Source organism: Nycticebus coucang, chromosome 6, assembly GCF_027406575.1.
Source record: "Nycticebus coucang isolate mNycCou1 chromosome 6, mNycCou1.pri, whole genome shotgun sequence".
NCBI classification, from domain to species: domain Eukaryota; kingdom Metazoa; phylum Chordata; class Mammalia; order Primates; family Lorisidae; genus Nycticebus; species Nycticebus coucang.
The window spans coordinates 43388020-43412624 of NC_069785.1; the positions used below are offsets into that span (position 1 = coordinate 43388020).

The 24605-nt window shown below is 47.5% G+C and overlaps 1 protein-coding gene across 2 annotated transcripts in view; it reads right to left on the reverse strand.

Annotated features, from left to right (window-relative positions):
- NDUFAF1 (NADH:ubiquinone oxidoreductase complex assembly factor 1) overlaps positions 1-24192 on the reverse strand; it is a 30617-nt gene extending 6425 nt beyond the window's left edge. Inside the window, exons 1-3 of one of the 2 annotated variants that reach the window (XM_053595886.1) lie at positions 24057-24192; positions 11355-12012; positions 5344-5529 (exon numbers count right to left, since the gene is read on the reverse strand). In XM_053595886.1, the coding sequence (XP_053451861.1) occupies positions 5344-5529; positions 11355-11930 (762 nt within the window). In that variant the 5' untranslated portion in view covers positions 11931-12012; positions 24057-24192. The other variant, XM_053595885.1, reaches the window with a different exon arrangement.
- Between the last annotated feature and the right edge of the window lie 413 nt (positions 24193-24605).

The window sequence follows — 24605 nt, forward strand, 5'->3', positions numbered from 1 at the left end:
CAGGCCTGCCACAATGCCTATTTTTTGGTTGTAGTTGTCATTGTTTGGCAGGCCCAAGCTGGATTCGAACCCACCAGCTCTAGTGTATGTGGCTGGTGCCTTAGCTCCTTGAGCTACAGGAGCCACCCTCTTTTTTTCTTTTTTTAGACAGAGTCTCACTATGTCACCCTCAGTAGAGTACCGTGACATTACAGCGCACAGCAACTTCAAAGTCATGGGCTTAAGCGATTCTCTTGCCTCAGCCTCCAAAGTAGCTGGGACTACAGGCACTCGTCACAACTCCCAGCTATTTTTTTATTGCAGTTCTCATTGTTGCTTAGCTGGCCCGGGCTGGGTTTCAACCCGCCAGCATGGGTATATGTGGCTGGTGCCTTAGCCGCTTGAGCTACAGGTGCTGAGCCCAAACTCAAAATCTTGGGCTCCAGTGATCCTCTTGCCTCAGGCTCCCAAGTAGATGGGCCTGCTATTTTTTGGTTCTAGTTGTCATTGTTGTTTGGCAAGCCCAGGCTGGGTTTGAACCCACCAGCTCCAGTATATGTGGCTGGTGCCCTAGCCGCTGAGCTATAGGTGCCAAGACAAGATACAGCTTTTTCTAATAGTACAAAAAAAGTAACAAAAATTACAGCACATTGCGGTGCATCTTACAAGGGTATATGTGAAACTTGGTAAACGGTCTGTGAAGCTAGTGAATGATGCCCCATGATTATATCAACGTACACAGCTATGATTTAATAAAAAAAAAAAAAATTACAGCACATCTATACAATTGAATATACAGGTTTTTTTTGTTGTTGTTTATTTGTTTTTAGAGACAGAGTCAACACTTTATCGCCCTTCGTAGAGTGCTGTGCCATCACACAGCTCATAGCAACCTCCAACTCCTGCGCTTAAGCGATTCTCTTGCCTCAGCCTCCAGAGTAGCTGGGACTACAGGTGCCCACCACAACACCCAGCTATTTTTTTGTTGCAGTTCGGCCAGGGCCGGTTTGAACCCGCCACCCTTGATATATGGGGCCAGCACCCCACCGACTGAGCCACAGGCACCGCCCCAATATACAGATATTTTTTAAATGAAGTAGATCTATACAGGATGCAAAGAGAACGCCTCTGTGATATATTTTAGTTAAAAAATAAGGAAAATTGATTGAGACCAGGAATTCAAGACCAGATAGGACATCATAGCGAGACACTGTCTCTATAAAAAATAAAAACATTTAAAAATTAGCCAGACACAGTGGCTCACATCTATAGCCTCAGCTACTTGAGACATTGAGGCAGAAAGATAACTTGAGCCCAGGAGTTTAAGGCTACAGTCAGCCAGGATCATGCTACCACACTTCACCAACCTCGGTAATAGAGTAAGACCCTGTCTCAGGAAGGAAAAGAAAAAAAAAAAGCAAGACGTGGTTAAAATCTATTACAAGCTCATATAGGTTTTTTTTATTTAAAAAGGCCTAGGCTAGGTGCCTGTGACTCAAGTGGCTAAGGCACCAGCCACATACACCTGAGCTGGCAGGTTCAAATCCAGCCTGGGCCCGCCAAACAACAATGATGACTGCAACAAAAAATAGCCAGGCATTATGGTGGGCACCTGTAGTCCCAGCTACTTGGGAGACGGAGGCAGGAGAATCGCTTGACCCCAGGAGTTGGAGATTGTTGTGAGCTGTGATGCCACAGCACTGCACCCAGGGCAAAAGCTTGAGGCTCTGTCTCAAAAAAAAAAAAAAGGTGACCAGAGGTCAGTGAATAGAGCACCGGCCCCACATACCGAGGGTGACAGGTTCAAATCTGGCCCCAGCCAAACTGCAACAAAAAATAGCTGGGCATTGTGGCAGGCGCCTGTGGTCCCAGCTACTCGGGAGGCTGAGACAAGAGAATCACCTAAGCCCAAGAGCTGGGAGGTTGCTGTGAGCTGTAACACCACAGCACTCTATCGAGGGCAACAAAGTGAGACTGTCTCTAAAAATAAATAAATAAATAAATAAGCCTAAAAAATGGTAAATAAGGGCAGTGCCTGTGGCTCAGTGGGCAGGGGGCTAGCCACATATACCGAGGGTGGTGGGTTCAAACCCAGCTCCAGCCAAACTGCAACAAAAAAAATAGCCGGGCATTCTGGCGGGCACCTGTAGTCCCACCTACTCAGAAGGCTGAGGCAAAAGAATCGCCTAAGCCCAGGATTTGGAGGTTGCTGTGAGCCGTTTGATGCCATGGCACTCTACCATGGGCAATAAAGTGAAACTCTGTCTCTACAAAAAAAAAAAAAAGGGTAAATAAATAAATATTAAAGCCTGACGATATGCATGCTGAAATCATTAGGGGTTAAATGTACCGATGAATCAAATAAATGACTAAAGGATGAATAATAGGAAACATAAGTGATGTGCCCACATGATAAAACAAACACAGCAGAATGTTTCTTTCTTTCCTTTTTTTAATTTTTACTTTTTTTTGCAGTTTTGGCCGGGGCCAGGCTTGAACCTGCCACCCCCAGTATATGGGGCCAGCACCCTACTCCTTGAGACACAGGTGCCCCTCTATCTTTTTTTTTTAATCAGAGTCTCTAACTGTTGCCCTGGGTAGAGTGCCATAGCATCATAGCTCATAGTTAACTTCCAACTCTTGGGCTCAACAATCCTCTTGCCTCCGTTTTTCTATTTATAGTAGAGATAGGGTCTTGCTTTTGCTCAGGCTGGTCCCAAAGCAGAATGTGTCTTGAGAAATCTAGGTGGTAGCTCTTGGGATATTCAGTATCCAATTTTAAGTTTTATGCATGCTTGAAAATTTTCATAGGGCGGTGCCTGTGGTTCAGTGAGTAAGTTCAAACCTGGCCCCAGCCAAACTGCAACAAAAAAATAGCCAGGATTTGTGGCAGCCACCTATAGTCCCAGCTACTCGGGACGTTGAGGCAAGAGAATCACCTAAGACCAGGACCTGGAGGTTGCTGTGAGCTGTGATGCCATGGTTCTCTACCAAGGGCAACGAAGTGAAACTCTGTCTCTAAAAAGGAAAATTAAAAAAAAAAAAGAAAATTTTCATAATAAAATGTTAGGGAAAATAGGGGGAAAAAATTATCCTAATCCTAGCACTCTGGGAGGCCTAAACAAGAAGATCTCTTGAGCTCAGGAGTTGAAGACCAGTTTCAGCAAGAATGAGATTCCATCTCTACTAAAGATAGAAAAATTAGCCAGGCCTGGTAGCAGGTGCTTATAGTCCTAGCTACCCAGGAAGCTGAAGCAAGATGATCTCTTGAGACCAAAAATTTGAGGTTGCTGTGAAGTAGGCTGATGCCATGCACTCTACCCAGAGCAAGTGACATTATGTCTCAAACAATAAAATAAAATAAGATAAAATAAAACAAACAAAAATCCTTCAGTAGGCAAAAGAAAAGAAAAAGCATTTGATTTTTTTCTGCAGGCCCTAAATTTCCTCTTATTTTCCTTCAGGTTAACTAACTGCTTACCCTCTCAAAACTTTATCTTTCATTTATAAAACAGGATTTCCTTATATTACCAAGAAATAAACATTTTGGTGATTGTGAAATGTGAAGTATTTATTCCTCTCAAAGGACCCTTTCTACTAAGTTAGGATATTAGCTTGATAGAACTGCCTAGAAGAAGCAACAAGGCAGAAACTTAAAAAAGAAAAATACCTATTGGGCAGTACCTGTGGCTCAGTGGGTAGGGTGCCGCTGGGACCCATACATCGAGGCTGGTGGGTTCAAACCTGGCCCCAGCCAAACTGCAACAAAAAAAATAGCAGGGCATTGTGGCAGGCGTCTGTAGTCCCAGCTACTCAGGAGGCTGAGGCAAGAGAATCACCTAAGCCCAGGAGTTGGAGGTTGCTGTGAGCTGTGTGACGTCATGGCACTCTACAGAGGGCGATAAAATAAGACTCTGTCTCTACAAAAAAAAAAAAAAAAAAAAAAGGGCAGCGCCTGTGGCTCAAAGGAGTGGGGTGCTGGCCCCATATACCAGAGGTGGTGGGTTCAAACCCGGCCCTGGACAAAAACTGCAAAAAAATAAAAAATAAAAACACCTATTTTAGCACAGAAAACAGACGTACCTATGGAATTAATATGGACCTGGCCATATCCTTATCAAAAATATTTACTGGTTAGGGCTGCCGCCTGTGGCTCAATGGGTAGGGCGCTGGCCCCATATACCAAGGGTGGTGGGTTCGAACTCAGTCCCAGACAAACTGCAACAACAACAACAACAACAACAACAACAACAAAAAATAGCCAGGCATTGTGGCGGGCGTCTGCAGTTCCAGCTACTCGGGAGGCTGAGGCAAGAGAATCACTTGAGCCCATGTTTGAGGTTGTTGTGAGCTATGACTCCACAGCACTCTATGGAGGGTGACAAACTGAGACTCTGTCTCAAAAAATATATATATACATATATATATATTTACTGGTTAGTAAGTTAAAATTTATATTAACAAACAAAAAAGTCATTTATGGGGGTGGCGCCTGTGGCTCAATCGGTAAGGCGCCGGCCCCATATACCGAGGGTGGCGGGTTCAAACCCGGCCCCGGCTGAACTGCAACCAAAAAATAGCCGGGCGTTGTGGCAGGCGCCTGTAGTCCCAGCTACTCGGGAGGCTGAGGCAAGAGAATCACTTAAGCCCAGGAGTTAGAAGTTGCTGTGAGCTGTGTGATGCCACGGCACTCTACCAAGGGCCATAAAGTGAGACCCTGTCTCTACAAAAAAAAAAAAAAGTAATTTAGGTAAGTCTCATCCCTAGGTCCTCCTCCTTCCCCCACCCTACCCCTACCTTCTAAGAAGATTAGTAAGAAAAAGGAAAACTGGCCGGGTGTGATGGCTCACACTACCTGTAATCCCAGCACTCTGGGAAGCTAAGGAGGGTGGACTGCCCTGAGCTCAGAGGTCCCAGACCATCCTGAGCCAGAGTGAGACCCCTGTCTCTAAAAAAATAAGCCAGGTGTTGTGGCAGGTATATGTAGTCCCAGCTACTTGGGAGGCTGAGGCAAGAGAATCGCTTACGCCAATGGTTCTCAACCTTCCTAATGCCATGGCCCTTTAATACAATTCCTGTGTTATTGTACCCTCAATGAATCCCCAACAATAAAAAGAAAAAAAAAATACAATTCCTGTGAGTCACGACCCACAGGTTGAGAACTGCTGGCTTAAGCCCAAGAGTTGGAGGTTGCTATGAGCTGTGACGTCACAGCACTCTACCGAGGGCCACAAAGTGAGACTCTGTCTCAATAAAAATAAATAAATAAATATATAAATAATAATAATAATAAAGGAAAAGTACAATGTAACCATAATCTCAAAAGGCCTCATTTTCATAAACAGTAAAGACTTGTGCTGTTACCTTGACCTCCTGCCAGTAGGGCCCCCCACGGGTGAACATGAAGTAACTGTACATTTGATTCTTCCTCTGGATAAAATCTGAGTCCTCCTTGATATTCACCATCCATGGTCGACCATCACCCCGGACCCGGAGATACAGAGTGTTAAACTGGGACCAATCATAAGACTTCCTCCTCTCAAAAGAGCCCTAAGATATAGAAAGAGAAGTTAATTTTCTCATCTTCCACTAATACCAAAACGTGACTCATCGAGTCAGCAGCATCAAACATAAACAGAGTCACTAACCATTTTTCTTTTCTTTTCTTTCTTTTTTTTTTTTTTTGACACAGTCTCAAGCTGCTGTCCTGGTGTCATAAATCATGGCAACCTCCAACTTGGGCTCAAGCAATCCCCTTGCCTCAATAGAATCAGCCTATTTTTAGTAGAGATGAGGGAGTCCCACTTTTGCTCAGGCTGGTCTTGAACTTGTGACCTCAAGCAATCCACCTGCCTCAGACTCCCAGAGTGCTAGGATTACAGGCATGAGCCACCTCTCCCGGCCTTAGTATTATAGTCTTTAAAGTACAAGACACAGGAGCAGCGCCTGTGGCTCAGTGGGTTAAAGTGCCGGCCCCATATACTGAGGGTGGCGGGTTCAAAACCAGGCCCAGCAAAACTGCAACAAAAAAATAGCCGGGCATTCTTGTGGGTACCTGTAGTCCCACCTACTTGGGAGGCTGAGGCAGAAGAATCGCCTAAGCCCAGGAGTTAGAGGTTGCTATAAGCTGTGAGCTGTGACGCCAGGGCACCCTACTGAAGGTGATAAAGTGAGACTCTGTCTCTAAAAAAAATAATAACAATAGAGTGTGGGGCAGCGTCTGTAGCTCAAAGGAGTAGGGCGCTGGCCCCATACGCTGGAGGTGGTGGGTTCAAACCCAGCCCCAGCCAAAAACTGCAAAAAATAATAATAATAATTAATTAATTAAAGTGGAACACACAATTGTGTAGCAGCCCATATAGCCTATGGCTAGGAGGTATGAGAAATACCTGTATAACCCAGTAATGGAACGCCTTGGTGAAAAGGGCATGGAGAGGGATTTATCTCTCCTAACAAGTATGAGAGCTCACGAGATGAGAGCAGTGTTGAATTGGCAGTCTCTACACCTATGGTATTGAGAGGCATGAGATAAGCCTTACTATTAGGCTGGAGGAGAAGGCAGTCGGGAGCATGCGTATTCTATCACAGACCCACTTACTCTGACTTTGTCTCCTCTCCTGCCTGCAGAACACCAGCACCACGTCTCTCTGCTGAAGATCACTGAGCTCTACTAAAGACTAAGATCTATCTATTCTAAGACTGCTTTACTCTCTCTAAGACTCTGTCTGTCTCTCTATCTCTCTCTCCCTCTCATCAGCTAAAGTAGATAGCCCTCAGGCACCTAAGAGAAATTGTTCCTGAATAAGGCAGCTTATCAGTCCGCATCTGGAACCTAGTTAAGCTGGTCCCAGGCCTTGACAAGTGGTGTCAGAAATGGGATGTGACACAACTGGCCCAACACAGTGCTTACATAGCAAATGTAAGTGCTCACTTACATTTGCTGAATGAAAATGAATGGGCCAGCCGGGCGTGGTGGCTCATGCCTGTAATCCTAGCACACTGGGAGGCCAAGGCAGATGGATTGCCTGAGCTCAGAGGTTTGAGACCATCCTCAGCCAGAGTGAGCCAAGTGAGACCCAGTCTCTACCATAATTCCAGCTACTTGAAAAGCTCAGAGCAAGAGAATCACTCAAGGAAGAAAAGAAAAAAAAAAAAAAACTTCAGGGCGGCCCCTGCAGCTCAGTGAGTAGGGTGCCAGCTCCATATACCAAGGGTAGCAGGTTCAAACCTGGCCTCAACCAAACTTAAAAAAAAAAAAATAATAATAGCCATGTGTTGTGGCAGGCACTGTAGTCCCAGCCACTAGGGAGGCTGAGGCAAGAGAATCGCCTAGGCCCAAGAGCTGGAAATTGCTGTGGGCTGTGACACCACGACACTCTACCAAGGGTGACAAAGTGAGACTCTGTCTCTATAAAAAAAAAAAAAAAAGGGGCGGCACCTGTGGCTCAGTCGGTAGGGCGCCTGCCCCATATACCAAGGGTGGCGGGTTCAAACCCAGCCCCGGCCAAACTGCAACCAAAAAATAGCCGGGCGTTGTGGCGGTCACCTGTAGTTCCAGCTACTCGGGAGGCTGAGGCAAGAGAATCGCTTAAGCCCAGGAGTTGGAGGTTGCTGTGAGCTGTGTGAGGCCACGGCACTCTACTGAGGGCCATAAAGTAAGACTCTGTCTCTACAAAAAAAAAAAAAACTTCAACCTAAGACGATTGAAAGCCAGTTGAAAGCAAAATTAAAAAGAAAATGAATGGGCCTTCTGAGTGGCCCATTTATGAGGACTGCCTTTCTCTACCTCAGAAAACTAAGACAAATATTTAAACTTAAATTTTTCTTTAAAAACCTTAAAATTTTCTTTATCAAGTAGTATTTAATAATAATGAGTATCCACTGAATACTTACAACTAGCATATTGCATGCATAATCTTGATTTAATTCTCATAACAGCCCTGAATTTAGTTAATAGCGATAGGCTGATATTAGTTTCTTTTTTTTTGAGATAGACTCTTACTCTGTGGCCCCAGGCTAGAGGACCATGACAGCAACCAAGTTCACAGCCACCTCAAACTCAGGTTCAAGTGATCCTCCTGCCTTAGCCTCCTGAGTTGCTGGAACTACAGGTATGCACTACAATGCCCAGATAATTTTTCTGTTTTTAGTAGAGGTACGGTTCTCACTGTTGCTCAGACTAATGTCAAATTCCTGAGCTCAAGGGATTTTTCTGCCTCAACTTCCCAGAGTACTAGGATTACAGGTGTGAGCCACAGCACCCAGTCAATTTTAGTTATTTAATCACGATAAACCTAGTAATTGTAAGATGTTAACAGAAGAAGCTGAGTGAGGAATGTATGGAATTCTCTTCATATTTGCAACTGCAATTTTTCTGTATATCTACAATTATTCTAAAATGAAAGTTGGCCGGGTGCAGTGGCTCACACCTATAATCCAAGAGGCTAAGGAGGGTGGATTACTTGAGATCAGGATATCAAGACCAGTCTGAGCAAGAGCAAGATCCCATCTCTACTAAAAACAGAAAAACTGGGCGGCACCTGTGGCTCAGCGAGTAGGGCGCCGGCCCCATATACCGAGAGTGGCAGGTTCAAACCCAGCCCCGGCCAAACTGCAACAACAAAAAAAAAATAGCCGGGCGTTGTGGTGGGCACCTATAATCCCAGCTGCTCGGGAGGCTGAGGCAAGAGAATCACAGTAAACCCAAGAGCTGGAGGTTGCTGTGAGCCGTGTGACACCACGGCACTCTATCAAGGGCAATAAAGTGAGACTCTGCCTCTCAAAAAAAAAAAAAAAAAAAAAAAGGGCGGCGCCTGTGGCTCAGTGAACAGGGCGCCGGCCCCAAATACCGAGGGTGGCGGGTTCAAACCCAGCCCCGGCCAAACTGCAATACAAAAAAAAATAGCCGGGCGTTGTGGCGGGCGCCTGTAGTCCCAGCTACTCGGGAGGCTGAGGCAGGAGAATCGCCTAAGCCCAGGAGTTGGAGGTTGCTGTGAGCTGTGTGACGCCACAGCACTCTACCGAGGGCAATAAAGTGAAACTCTGTCTCTACAAAAAAAAAAAAAAAACAGAAAAACTGGGTGGCACCCATAGCTCAGTGGGTAGGGCGCTGGCCACATACACCAAGGCTGGTGGGTTCAAAACTAGCCCAGGCCAGCTAAAACAACAACAACTGCAACAACAAAAAAAAACAGCTGGGCATTGTGGTGGGTGCCTATAGTCCCAGCTACTTGGGAGGCTGATGCAAGAGAATCACTTGAGCCCAAGAGTTGAGGTTGCTGTGAACTATGACCCCACTGCATTGACCCAGGGCAACAGCTTGAGACTCTGTCTCAAAAGAAAAATAAATAGGGCCCAGCTGGGGCGCCTTACCTTACCGACTGAGTCACAGGCGCCGGCCCGGTATACGGGCCCGTATACCGCGGGTGGCGGGTTCAAACCCGACCCCAGCTGAACTGCAACCAAAAAATAGCTGGGCGTTGTGGCGGGCGCCTGTAGTCCCAGCTACTCGGGAGGCTGAGGCAAGAGAATCGCTTAAGCCCAGGAGTTGGAGGTTGCTGTGAGCTGTGTGATGCCATTGGCACTCTACTGAGGGCCATAAAGTGAGACTCTGTCTCTACAAAAAAAGAAAAATAATAATAAAATAAATAAATAAATAAATAAAACAAAATAAAATGAAAACAGAAAAACTAGCCAAGCATCAGGGCAGGCGCCTATTGTACTAATCAGGTACTCAAGAGGCTGAGGCAGGAGGATCGTTTGAGTCCAGGAGACTGAGGTTGCTAAGGTTTGCTGTGGCACTCTAGCTTGGGGCAACAGAGTGAGACTTTGTTTCAAAAAAAGTAAAATTAAGGATGGCGCCTGTGGCTCAGTGAGTAGGGCGCTGGCCCCATATGCCGAGGGTGGTGGGTTCAGACCAGGCCCCAGCCAAACTGCAACAACAAAATAGCCGGGCGTTGTGGCAGGCACCTGTAGTCCCAGTTACTTGGGAGGCTAAGGCAAGAGAATAGCCTAAGCCTAGGAGCTGGAGGTTGCTATGAGCTACGTGAGGCCATGGCACTCTACCGAGGGCGATAAAGTAAGACTCTGTCTCTACAAAAAATAAGTTTTTTTTTTTGTTTTTTTTTTGTAGAGACAAGAGTCTCACTGTACCGCCCTCGGGTAGAGTGCCGTGGCGTCACACGGCTCACAGCAACCTCCAACTCTTGGGCTTATGCGATTCTCTTGCCTCAGACTCCCGAGCAGCTGGGACTACAGGCGCCCGCCACAACGCCCGGCTATTTTCTTGTTGCAGTTTGGCCGGGGCTGGGTTTGAACCCACCACCCTCGGCATATGGGGCCGGCGCCCTACTCACTGAGCCACAGGCGCCGCCCCAAAAAATAAGTTTTAAAAAAAATTAAAATTAAATTAAAAGTTTATCAAAAAAAAGGAAAAAAGCCACAGGCTGACCCTATTCAAAGGAACCCCTGACCATTACAGAAGTCATGGTCTATGTTATATGAGATGAAAATCTCTCCAGATATCTTTCAAATGTCTAAACTCTCAGGATGCTTCAAACATAAGAACATTCCTCCCTGACCCAAAGCGATGCCCAGAAACAGGTTTTGTTTTGTTTGAGACTCTGAGACAGAGTCTCACTGTATTGCCCTTGGTAGAGTGCTGTAGCATCACAGCTCACAGCAACCTCAAACACTTGGGCTTAAGCGATTCTCTTGCCTCAGCCTCCCAAGTAGCTGGGACTACAGGTGCCCGCCACAACACCCAGCTACTTTTTCTGTTGTAGCTGTCATTGTTATTCAGCTGGCCAGGGCCAGGTTCAAACCCGCCAGCCTCAGTGGCCGGCACCCTAGCCATTGAGTTATAGGCCCTGAGCCCAGAAACAAGTATTAATAACTCCTTCTCAGGAACAACCTCCCCTTTGTGCTTCTACTTTATTTATTTATTTATTTTTTAAATAGAGACAGAGTCTCACTTTATGGCCCTCGGTAGAGTGCCATGGCATCACACAGCTCACAGCAACCTCCAACTCCTGGGCTTCAGCGATTCTCTTGCCTCAGCCTCCCGAGTAGCTGGGACTACAGGCGCCCGCCACAACGCCCGGCTATTTTTTGGTTGCAGTTAAGCCGAGGCCGGGTTTGAACCCGCCACCCTCGGTATATGGGGCCGGCGCCTTACCGACTGAGCCACAGGCACTGCCCTGTGCTTCTTTATATTTGTGCCCAAAAGTTATGTGTTCTCATACACAGGTGAGATGCCCACATACAACATGCCAGATGTTTTCATTTACAAAAACAAAAGCTGTCTCCTATAGTTCATGCTACAATGAAATTCACTCCAGTTCATCACAAAACTGTGGCTCTTGGGCCTCGCTTACCCTTGGTATCCTGGATATCATTGCACAGTATCCACTTTGCCTACTATCTCCATCATAAGGTCCCTCAGAACTCAGAGTTCCATAGAGCAGTGCACTTTGGTTATTCTTGCCCATTTTTAAGAATACTTCACTTCTGCCTCCAATTGTCTTATCAGAAGTCACTATCCACTTATCTAAATCTTCTTTCCCACGGAACTGCCAGACGACCTTGGCTTGTTCCAACAAGACCTCGTGCAGAGGGCGGCCTTCTGGCCCTATCCAATGATTCACAAGTTCATCCTTCAAAAGCCTAAAATGGTCCTTTATTTCATCTCTAATTGCTTTATCAAAACTAACTTCTGGCTTCTCATCAGGAGAAGTTGTATCCAAGGCAACTTCTTGCTGGTGATGTTCCTGCAACCCACCTTGAGTCTTCCTCTGTGAGGAGGCTTTGCCAGGAGCCACCACTGGTTTCTGAGGAATATTGGAACAACAGTTTGCAAAGTGAATACCCAAAAAAGGATGCAAGCCAATACTTGGCTTTGGGCATTTTCTCAGAAAGTAAGTGCTAGTCAGCAATTTGTGAACAAAAGCCATGGTTTAAAAAAAAAAAAGTCGAAATGTAAATTTCTCCCTGAATCACCAGGGAAAAAATCTTCAGCCAATAGCCCAATTCTACCTAAGACAGAAAAGACATTGAAGAGTTAGTTACCAGTACAGCAATGAATGTATCACAACTTCAAATTCAATAGAAATTAGGTATTGTGAAATTCATGATTTTCTAATTCTCCAAACATTTACCCGGTGCCTACTACTATGCAGTGCAAAAAGTACTAAGATGAATAAAAACATAGGCCCCGGGGCGGCGCCTGTGGCTCAGCGGGTAGGGCGCCGGCCCCATATGCCGAGGGTGGCGGGTTCAAGCCCAGCCCCGGCCAAACTGCAACAAAAAAAATAGCCGGGCGTTGTGGCGGGCGCCTGTAGTCCCAGCTACTCCGGAGGCTGAGGCAAGAGAATCGCCTAAGCCCAAGGATTTGGAGGTTGCTGTGAGCTGTGTGACGCCACGGCACTCTACCGAGGGCGATAAGGTGAGACTCTGTCTCTACAAAAAAAAAAAAAAAAAAAACATAGGCCCCATCTACATGGAAGTAATGATCAACTCAGAAATAACTCAAGTATTTGCCAAAAGCTACCTCAAGAGGTTGTGTCATCTCCGAAGAAAATTTTTATGCTGGATTTTTAAAGAAAATAACATGTTTTTGGGCGGCACCTGTGGCTCAAGGAGTAGGGCGCCGGTCCCATATGCCAGAGGTGGAGGGTTCAAACCCAGCCCCGGCCAAAAAAAAAAAATAAAAAGAAAATAACATGTTTTCAAAATAAAATATTCCAATAATTTAGAAGGACCTGGGCCAACTGACTTTACATTTTAGCACTTCATCCATAAAAAGAGGAACTACAGGGCAGCACCTGTGGCTCAAGGAGTAGGGCACCAGTCCCATATGCCGGAGGTGGCGGGTTCAAACCCAGCCCCAGCCAAAAACCAAAAAAAAAAAAGAGGAGCTACAGGCCAGGGGAGGTGGCTCACACTTGTCATCCTAGCATTCCGGGAGGCAGAGGCAGCTCCTTGAGCTCAGGAGTTCAAAACCAGCCTGAACAAGAACAGGACCCTGTCTCTACAAAAAAACCAGAAAAATCAGCTGGGTGTTACAGTGCATGCCTGTAGTCCCAGATACTTGGGAGACTACAGTGAGGCAGGAAGTTTGCTTGAGCACAGGAGTATGAAGTTGCTGTGAACTAGACTAACTCCACAGCATTCTAGCCTAGGGCAAGAGAGTGAGACACTGTCTCCAAAAAAACAGGGGCCTGGGTAGCACCTGTGGCTGAGCAGGTAGGGCACCGGTCCCATATACTGAGGGTGGTGGGTTTGAACCTGGCCCCGGCCAAACTGCAACAAGAAATACCCAGGAATTGTGGCAGGTACCTGTAGTCCCAGCTACTCGGGAGGCTGAGGCAAGAGAATCACCTAAGCCCAGGAGTTGGAGGTTGCTGTGAGCTGTGGCGCTACAGCGCTCTACAGAGGGTGATAAAGTGAGACTCTGTCTCTAAAAAAAAAAAAAAAACGGGGGCTACAGTGAGCACTGTTAAGTGGAACCAGAAAACTATGCCTTGACATCTGGCTCTGTCTACTTACTAGATTGTAAATACTGTGATACTGGTTTCTTGTTTGCTTTTTGAGATCGAGTATCACTTTTTGCCCTTGGTAGAATGCCATGGCATCACAGCTTACAGCTACCTCAAACTCTTGGGCTTAAGTGATTCTCTTGCCTCAGCCTCCTGAGAAGTTGGGACTATAGGTGCCTGCCACAATGCCCAGCTATTTTTTTTTTTTTTTTTTTTTGGTAGAGATCAGGTCTCGCTTTTGCTCAGGCTGGTCTCAAACTCATGAGCTCAGGCAATCCACCCGCCTCAGCCTCCCAAGTGTTAGGATTATAGGCATGAGCCACCGCGCCTGCCCTAATACCATGATATTGTATTTTCATATAACTAAATCTAATAAAACTGTTTATCCTTAGGTAAACCAAACCGCTTGATTTTTCCGAGACTTCTATTTCTTTAGGAATAATGCTGTGTCAATATTTCCCCTACCCAGGGGGGCTCTGGGAGCTCCCTGGAACGTCCCTGCTCTTGTTTCTCTGGATTGGTACGTGAGTCCCTTTCTGCCACCCTCCATCTAGAGTTCATCCTGAAAATCAACACCCTCCACCCTGTGGCAGATGCCAAGGTGAGAGGTGGACCTGGAGGCAGCAGGGGCCAGCGTGAGTTTGCAGGCCTTCGAGCATGCATTTTCTGTCAGTATTAACCCGCCCGTCCTGTCAGGGCCACATCCTCCCCCCATGTTGGGGTCTGCCCTGGTCCTCAGAAGCCACGGTGCCCAGTGCTTCCTCACTGTGGGCCCTCGCCTCTGGAGACAGCTCAAGGATCCAAGGTGTAGCCACTCTTGCAGGCCTCTGACAGAGGGAGCCCTGGAGTGGCTCTTTAGCCAAGTGTTTGTTCCTTCTCTGCTTTTCTCGCACCTCCTCAGCTGTGTTATGTGAAGGACACAGGTATTGGTGTGTTTGTTTTCCTCTCCCAGGCGGACATGCAGCTTCGGAGGCAAGTCACAATGTTGGATTTGCCAGAAAGAGGGCCTGAGAGAGTAGGAGTCTGCAGCCAGGGCAGGAGATGGGGCACACTGGACCCTTTCCAAGAGAGGGACCAAGACCCTGCTGGAGGAAGGAGGGACTGAGGGCTGTCTCCTCCCCTCCTGCAGAGCTGAGCGGAGACAGTTGAAGTGTCTGCTTGGCTGCTTCTATCTCCTCCCTTCCTGTGCTTTCCCACCCTGGCTGAGGTCCAGCCTCATCCACAGAGCCCAGAGGAGGCCCACCCCATGACCTAGGGGGACTGGCCTCAGGGGAACTGAGCAGAGCCTGTAGGTCCTGCCTCTGGGTCACTTTCATGGCCCCAGGAAATCTGTTTCCTTGTGGGTCCATCTCCTGCCTGTTTCTCGCGATCTTGCCGCCTGGCTGAAGACCTTGGTCTCTTTTTTGCTGACACTGAGGAGACCTGGTCACCAGCCCAAGGACTTCCCCTCTCACCTCTTTTTGGTGGGAGACAAACAAGGTACTAGACCACCCCACCCCCACACCATAAAGAGAAAAAAATGAAAAACTCATTACTTTGGGGCCCACAGGCAGGGCCCCAAAGGGCCAGATAGCCCTGCGCTCAGTGCGTGATCAGGTTGGTTGGTTTGTATTTTTGTCTTTTTTGTTTTTAAGCAATCATTAATGAGATTTGTCTTCAGCCACCAGTGTTGGCCTTGCAGCAGAGGGATGCAGCCCTTGGTATTTGTAAAATAAGTAAGAATACACAGTGTGACAGTGTTTGGGGTTTTTTTCTCCTTTTGAGAATTTTCTTTTATAAGAGAAAAATTAATTTTTTTTTTTTTTTTGTAGAGACACAGTCTCACTATATCGCCCTCAGGTAGAGTGCCGTGGTGTCATACGGCTCACAGCAACCTCTAACTCTTGGGCTTACGCAATTCTCTTGCCTCAGCCTCGCGAGCAGCTGGGACTACAGGCACCCGCCACAACGCCCGGCTATTTTTTTGTTGCAGTTTGGCCGAGGCTGGGTTTGAACCCGCCACCGTCGGCATATGGGGCCAGCGCCCTACTCACTGAGCCACAGGCGCCACCCAAAATTAAATATTTTTTAAAACCAAAATTTGTGGTTGAAATAGAAGCTGGAACCCTCCTCATGGAACATTCAACCTAAGAACCTCATGGGACTATGACTTCACCCGAAGTTTTCATTTGCCATCAGGCCGAGCTTTTAAAGAAAATTTGTTCTCTAGCTTTTCGATCTGCCATCGCTGTGGGACCGCCACCAAGATGCAGATTTTCGTAAAAACCCTTACGGGGGCGGCGCCTGTGGCTCAGTTGGTAAGGCGCCGGCCCCATATACAGAGGGTGGCGGGTTCAAACCCGGCCCCGGCCAAATTGCAACCAAAAAATAGCCGGGCGTTGTGGCAGGCACCTGTAGTCCCAGTTACTCGGGAGGCTGAGGCAAGAGAATCGCTTAAGCCCAGGAGTTGGAGGTTGCTGTGAGCTGTGTGAGGCCATGGCACACACGAGGGCCATAAAGTGAGACTCTGTCTCCACAACAACAACAAAAAAAAAAACTTCATGGTGGTGCTAAGAAAAGGAAGAAGAAGTCTTATACCACTCCCAAGAAGAATAAGCATAAGAGAAAGAAGGTTAAGCTTGCTGTTCTGAAATACTATAAGGTGGATGAGAAGGGCAAAATAAGTCGCCTTCGTCGAGAGTGTCCTTCAGATGAGTGTGGTGCTGGAGTTTTTATGGCCAGCCACTCTGATAGACATTATTGTGGCAAATGTTGTCTTACTTACTGTTTCAACAAACCAGAAGACAAGCAATTATATATGAATTAATAAAAGACATGAACTAACGTTTAAAAAAAAAAAGGAAAGAAAATTTGTTCTCTAACCAGGATTGTAACAAAGTGTAAATACTATTTCAGAGTTGAAAGTTGAAGGTGCAGGCAGCACCTGTGGCTCAACAGAGTAGGGCGCCGGCCCCATATGCCAGAGGTGGTAGGTTCAAACCCAGCCCCGGCCAAAAAATAAAAAATAAAAAATACAATAAAGTTGAAGGTGCAAATATGTATATAATGTACCGTATTTTTACAATGATCGCGGCATGACTCTACTCCACCCCCCTTTTTGTACTCCATACCTGTATTCCAGAAACATCACCTGCCTTTTCTCCTGTGGTTTCTTTTTTTTTCTTGTAGAGACAGAGTCGCACTTTATGGCCCTCGGTAGAGTGTCGTGGCCTCACATAGCTCACAGCAACCTCCAACTCCTGGGCTTAAGCGATTCTCTTGCCTCAGCCTCCCGAGCAGCTGGGACTACAGGCGCCCGCCACAACGCCTGGCTACTTTTTGGTCGCCGTTTGGCCGGGGCAGGGTTTGAACCCGCCACCCTCGGTATATGGGGCTGGCACCTTAAGAACTGAGCCACAGGCGCCGCCCTCTCCTGTGGTTTCTTTTTTTTTTTTTTTGTAGAGACAGAGTCTCACTGTACCGCCCTCCGGTAGAGTGCCGTGGCTTCACACAGCTCACAGCAAACTCTAACTCTTGGGCTTACACGATTCTCTTGCCTCAGCCTCCCAAGCAGCTGGGACTACAGGCGCCCGCCACAATGCCCGGCTATTTTTTTTTTGCTGTTGCAGTTTGGCCGGGGCTGGGTTTGAACCCGCCACCCTCGGCATATGGGGCCGGCGCCCTACTCACTGAGCCACAGGCGCCGCCTCTCCTGTGGTTTCTTAATCCAATAATTGTATTACTGCCATTAAAGGATGCAGTTATTTAAAAAAAAAAAAAAATGTCCCCCATGGCTCAGCACCTGCAACACAGTGGTTATGGCGCCGGCCACAGGCATAGAGGGTAGCAGGTTCAAACCTGGCCCAGGCCTGCTAAAACAACAATGACAACTGCAACAAAAAGATAGCCAGGCGTTATGGCGGGCACCTGTAGTCCCACCTACTTGGGAGGCTGAGGCAAGAGAATTGCTTAAGCCCAGGACTTTGAGGTTGCTGTGAGCTGTGACTCCACGGTTCTCTACTGAGGGCAACATAGCAAGACTCTGTCTCAAAAAAAAAAAAAAAAAAAAAAAACAAGAAGAAGAAGAAGACCCTCTTAAGGTACATAAGGGAATTTTTTATTTTTTTGAGACAGAGCCTCAAGTTGTTGCCCTGGGTAGAATACTGTGGCATCACAGCTCACAGCAACCTCCAACTCCTGGGCCCAAATGGTTCTCTTGCCTCCACCTCCCAATTAGCTGGGACAACAGGTGCCTGCCACAACACCCGCCTATATTTTGGTTGCAGCCGTCATGGTTGTTTGGCAGGCCCAGGCTGGATTCGAACCTGCCAGCCCAGGTGTATGTGGCTGGCACCTTAGCCACTGGAGCCACAGGCGCGGAGCCCTTTTTTTTTTTTTTTTTTCTTTTTTTGAGACAGAATCTCAACCTGTCGCCTTGGGTAGAGTACTGTGGTGTCACAGCTCACAGCAATCTCAACCTCTCGGGGTTAAGCGATTCTCTTGCCTCAGCCTCCCAAGTAGCTGGGACTAGGGGCACCCAGCACAATGCCCAGCTATTTTTTGGTTGTAGTTGTCATTGTTTGGCAGGCCCAAGCTGGGTTTGAACACATCAGCTCCAGTGTATGTGGCTGGCACCTTAGCCGCTGAGCTACACACACCAAGCCTTAAGAGGTTCTTCTTCTTCCTTTTTTTTTTTTTTTGTAGAGACAGAGTCTCACTTTACTGCCCTTGGTAGAGTGCCGTGGCGTCACACAGCTCACAGTAACCTCCAGCTCTTGGGCTTACATGATTCTCTTGCCTCAGCCTCCCGAGCAGCTGGGACTACAGGAGCCCGCCACAACGCCCGGCTATTTTTTTTTGTTGTTGCAGTTTGGCCGGGGCTGGGCTTGAACCCGCCACCCTCGGCATATGGAGCCAGCGCCCTACTCACTGAGTGACAGGCGCCGCCCCAAGAGGTTCTTCTTAAGATCAGATGGAATAATGGATAAAATAGGGTTCTGTAACTCTGTAAATCTAATGAGAACTCTAACAGTCTTCATATCTAAACTTCTAAACCAAGGCCCACTTTTTTTTTTTTCTTATGAGACAGAGCCTCAAGCTGTTGCCCTGGGTAGAGTGCTGTGACATCACAGCTCATAGCAACCTCCAACTCCCGGGCTCAAGCCATTATCCTGCCTCCGCCTCCCAAGTAGCTGGGACTACAGGTGCCTGCCACAACGGCTATTTTTCGGTTGCAGCCGTCGTTGTTTGGCGGACCTGGGCTGGATTCAAACCCGCCAGCTTAGGTGTTATGTGACTGTCGCCTTAGCCACTTGAGCCACAGGTGCCGAGCCAAGGCCCATGTTTTAACTAATCAGGATTTCACTATCAGTCACTATTTGAGCTTCTCAAAGATAGAACCTAAACAACAGTTGCAATAATGCCATCACATTTAGACATCACTCTTAATATTTTCAAATCACCCAGACATTTATTATCTCATCTAATCCACATAAGAGTCCTATGAAACACGTCAGGTAAATACTTCTTTTCTAAAGGAAACAGACACCAACAGGTGAAGTGACTTACCTAAGATCAAAGCTGGAATAAGAACTCTGGCCTTGGCGGCGCCTGTGGCTCAGTCGGTAAGGCGCTGGCCCCATATGCCGAGGGTGGCAGGTTCAAACCCAGCCCCGGCCAAACTGCAACAAAAAATAAAAATAGCCGGGCATTGTGGCGGGCGCCTGTAGTCCCAGCTACTCGGGAGGCTGAGGCAAGAGAATCGCTTAAGCCCAGGAGTTGGAGGTTGCTGTGAGCTGTGTGAGGCCACGGCACTCTACCGAGGGCCATAAAGTGAGACTCTGTCTCTACAAAAAAAAAAAAAAAAAAAAAAGAACTCTGGCCTTGACTTAGCGCCTATGGCTCAAGCAGCTAAGGCGCCAGCCCCATACACCTGAGCTGGCGGGTTCGAATCCAGCCTGGGCCCGCCAAACAATGACGGCTGCTACCAAAAAATAGCTAGGCATTGTGGCAGGTGCCTGTAGTCCCAGCGACATGGGAGGCAAAAGCAGGAGAATCGCTGGAGCCCAGGAGTTGGAGGTTGCTGTGAGCTGTGATGGCACAGCACTCTACCCAGGGCGACAGCTTGAGGCTCTGTCTAAAAAAAAAAAAGAACTCTGGCCTTAAAGTCCTTGCACTATGTGATGTTGCTCTCCACCTTAGCAATGTAACTTTTTTTTTTTGTAGAGACAGTCTCACTTTGCCGCCCGTAGAGTGCCATGATGTCACATGGCTCACAGCAACCTCCAGCTTTTGTGCTTACGCGATTCTCTTGCCTCAGCCTCCCGAGCAGCTGGGACCACAGGCGCCCACCACAACACCCGGCTATTTTTTGGTTGCAGTTTGGCCGAGGCCGGGTTTGAACCCTCTACCCTTGGTATATGGGGCCAGCGCCCTACTCACTGAGCCACAGGTGCCACCCAGCAATGTAACTTCTATACCATAGCTATAACAGAATAACAACTTTGTCTTTAGCAGCAACATTTAATTAGTACTGGCAGAACCCCAGAAAGCTAGAATAAGTCCCCTCTCCTATCTAACCCAGCTACCCCTACTAGGAAATAAAATATCCAATTCCAGTTTCTGTGGGCTTTCTCCTGTCCCAGCCCCAGACACTGGGAAAGAGAAAAACATACCAATCAGAACATGGCAATGAATGAGAAACTAAATAGAACACTGAAAATATCCCCCTCAAAAGCTTCAAGATAACAAAAATCCCACAATCCACCTCACCTGCCTTTGTTGAGAATCCACATCAAAATTTTGCACAGACCACTCTAAATACAACACAGGACTTGTCATTCTTCCAGAATGCCGATCCTTCCCACACCTGGAAGGTCACCTATTCTCTCCTGGACCACTGCACTGTTTTTGTCTCTAGGCTCATAACCGTCTTATCCACCAATCAGCACCTAGAAGGGCCTAAAACACAAAGCTTATTTCTCTTTTCTGATTAAAATCCTTCAGGAATTCCAAATATCTTCAGAATAACAAAAGCCACCCTCTCTAGGCTTCAGGCATTGGATGACACCTGCTCCTAGGCCAGGAATGCTCTCTACCGATTTTGTCTGGCTAACATTCATTGGGACTCACCATACACACCTATTAACCTCCTTCAAGCACCCTTCCTTCACTACCCAATTCCACCAAGACCAGTGCTCCATTGACATGTTTCCATTGCATTCTGGCTTACACTTATTATAGTTTACTGACCAGTTTATCTGTCAGTCTCCCCTGCTAGAATAGAAGTATCCGGAGGGGGAAAAAAAAAAACTATTCACATTGTGGTACCTCCAGCTTCCAATATGGCTCCTGGCATACAGGAGGCATCACAGTATTTAGGTTTTAGGGGTTTTATTCGAGATGAGGTCTGACTCTTGTACAGCTGGAATAAAGGGGCCTAATCATAGCTCACTACAGCCTCAAATTCCTGAGCTCAAGTGATCCTCCTGTTTCAGCCACCTCCCAAGTAACTGGAACTACAGGCACACGCCACCATGCCTGACTTCTAGTATTTGTCGAACAAATACACATCCACATTTCTGCACCTCTACCACAACTGTCTTGGTTCAGAGCCTTTTGGAGGGGGCGGGGGGTGTCTCACTTTGTTGCCCTTGGTAGAGTGCTGTAGCATCACAGCTCACAGCAACCTCAAACTCTTGGACTCAGACAATCCCTTTGCCTCAGCCTCCAAGTACCCACAATAATGTCCAGCTATTTTTAGAGATGGGGTCTCTAGCTCAAGGTGGTTGGCTCAGAGCTTTATTGCTTCTTGTCAGGACTACTGTAATTTCCCTAGCAAAGGGAAACTCAAGCTCTAAAGTGCCTATGAACTACCTAGGAATTTTGCTAAAATGCAGGTTTGGATTCATTAGGTAATGGATGAGGAATCTGCATTTCTTTTTTTTTTCTTTTTTTTTGATATAGAGTTTCATTATGTCACCCTCGGTAGAGTACCACGGTATCACAGCTCACAGCAACCTCAAACTCTTGGGCTTAAGTAATTCTCTTGCCTCAGCCACCCAAGTTGCTAGAACTGCAGGCGTCCTCCTCAAGGCCCAGCTATTGTTGTTTAGCTGACCTAAGCTGGGTTTGAACCCACCACTCTCGGTGTATGTGGCTGGTGCCTTAACCACTGTGCTACAGGCGCTGAGCCAGTAGTCTGCATTTCTAACAAGCTCCCAGGGATGCCCTTGTTGGCCTGTGAACAGTTAAGTATCAAAGTCCTAACTCATCACCTTGACTCTAATCTCTTCTAATCCATTCTTTGTCTGAAAACATGAGGGATTTTCTTTTTCTCTCTCTTTTTTTTTTTTTTTGGCCGGGGCTGGGTTGGAACCCACCACCTCCATCTAGCATATGGGGCCGGTGCCCTACCCCTTTGAGCCACAGGCACTGTCCTCTTTTCTTTTTTTAAGACAGAGTCTTACTTTATCGCCCTTAGGAGAGTGCTGTGGCATTGTAGTTCACAGCAACCTCAAACTCTTTTTTTTTTTTTTTTTTTGTAGACAGAGTACCACTATATCGCCCTTGGTAGAGTGCCATGACCTCAAAGCTCAACCCAGGCGTTGTGATGGGTGCCTGTAGTCCCAGCTACTTGGGAGGCTGAGGCAACAGAATCCCTTAAGCCCAAAAGTTTGAGGCTGCTGTGAGCTGTGATGCCACGGAGGGCGACATAGTGAGATTGTCTGAAAAAAAAAAAAAATAATAAAAAATACACGTACAGGGCGGCGCCTGTGGCTCAGTGAGTAGGGCGCCAGCCCCATATGCCGAGGGTGGCGGGTTCAAACCCAGCCCCGGCCAAACTGCAACCAAAAAATAGCCGGGCGTTGTGGCGGGCGCCTGTAGTCCCAGCTGCTCGGGAGGCTGAGGCAAGAGAATCGCGTAAGCCCAAGAGTTAAGAGGTTGCTGTGAGCCGTGTGACGCCACGGCACTCTACCCGAGGGCGGTACAGTGAGACTCTGTCTCTACAAAAAAAAAAAATACACGTACAGACAAAACAGATTCAGGGGGAGGGATAATGCTTAATGTGTAGAATGATGGGATTATAAGTAACATTATTGACCCCTATTTTACAAAACTTTGTGTTACTTGTCTATTAAAATCACTTTAATTAAAAATTTTTTTTTTTTTTTTTAGAGACAGAGTCTCACTTTATGGCCCTTGGTAGAGTGCCATGGCATCACACAGCTCACAGCAACCTCCAACTCCTGGGCTTAAGCGATTCTCTTGCCTCAGCCTCCGGAGTAGCTGGGACTACAGGCGCCCGCCAAAACGCCCGGCTATTTTTTTTTTTTTTGGTTGCAGTTCAGCCGGGGCCGGGTTTGAACCCGCCACCCTCGGTATATGAGGCCGGCGTCTTACAGACTGAGCCACAGGCGCCGCCCTTTAATTAAATTTTTTTTTTTTTGTGGTTTTTGGCCAGGGCTGGGTTTGAACCCGCCACCTCTGGCATATGGGACCGGCACCCTACTCCTTGAGCCACAGGAGCCGCCCTAAAAAAAATTTTGTTTCATGTTTTTTACCAATAAACATAAAATCTAGGGCGGCGCCTGTGGCTCAGTGAGTAGGGAGCCAGCCCCATATACCGAGGGTGGCGGGTTTGAACCTGGTGGCAGCCAAACTGCAACAACAAAATAGCCAGGCATTGTGGCGGGCGCCTGTAGTCCCAGCTACTCAGGAGGCTGAGGCAAGAGAATCGCGTAAGCCCAAGAGCTGGAGATTGCTGTGAGCTGTGACACCACAGCACTCTACCAAGGGCGACAAAGTGTGAATCTGTCTCAAAAAAAAAACATAAAATCTAAGCTATTAACCAAACAATATTGGGCTGAGTTTAACAGTGAGTTGTGAAAACGTAATCCAAGGAGCTAGAAGAGAGTTGTATTAGTGAAGATTGCATATCCAGGTGACAGAAACCGTTCTATGTATTTTTTTTCATTGATTACTCACAACAACCCTGAGAGAGGTACTATTTTATTTATTTTTTTTTTTTTGTGGAGACAGAGTCTCACTCTATCACTGTCGCACCGTCGGTAGAGTGCCATGGCATCACACAGCTCACAGCAACCTCCAACTCCTGGGCTTTAGCAATTCTCTCGCCTCAGCCTCCCCAGTAGCTGGGACTACAGGCGCCCGCCACAACGCCCGGCTATTTTTTGGTTGCAGTTTGGCCGGGGCTGGGTTTGAACCCGCCACCCTCGGTATATGGGGCCGGCGCCTTACCGACTGAGCCACAGGCGCCGCCAGAGAGACGTACTATTATTATTATAATTACAGAGACAAAAAAATTAAAGTTACGAGATTAATTTACCCGAGGTCACACACCTAGTAAATGGCAAAACTCTTATGTTTTGCTCCGGATCCGAGCCAGGGAAGGAAGCCCGGAACTCATTGCCCGGCCTGAAAGATTAGTCTTTCGCTGCAGTGGGACGGCCCCGGTGACCCTCAGCCCGGCAACCATGGCCAAGGCTAAGTCGCCCTACCACATCCTGAACTTCCACCAACAGCTAGAAAGCGACCACTCACCTTCCCGCAGTCCGTGACTTCCGCTTGGGTCCCCGCTCTTCCTCGCCGGCTTCCCCACATTTCCCTTACAGGTACATCTGCTTTTACATCCCGGCGCAAACTAGTCCATAGAGCACTGGAGTTCTGGCCGGTTACGAAGGCCAAAGAAAGGTAGCAAGGGTCACGTAGTCCGGCAAACTGAGGCTTTTAGCTTCCACTCCTCCTAATCTGTTGTGCCCTATGTGAAGAATTGGGGAGATCGTTTTTTTTTGGAAGTGGGGAGAATTTAGACAATCTTTTCGCCTCTCCTTCCCACATTTCCTTCAGGCTGCAAACTAAATTCCTGCGTCTTTCAAATAAGACTCAGTTACAGCGAACGCCCGTTCGTCCCCAGACGCTTGGGCCCCCTCGTGCCTCATCTCCCGGCAGTTTCCCCAAGAGGTGTCCGAGACCTCAGAAGGCCGCTACCGCTGGAATCCCCCCCATAAATCCTTGAAGAGCCATCACTTAACCCAGACAGCGGCGAGGGTTTCTACCAGCCTTTCTGCAATACAGCCCCGCGGGGTAGCC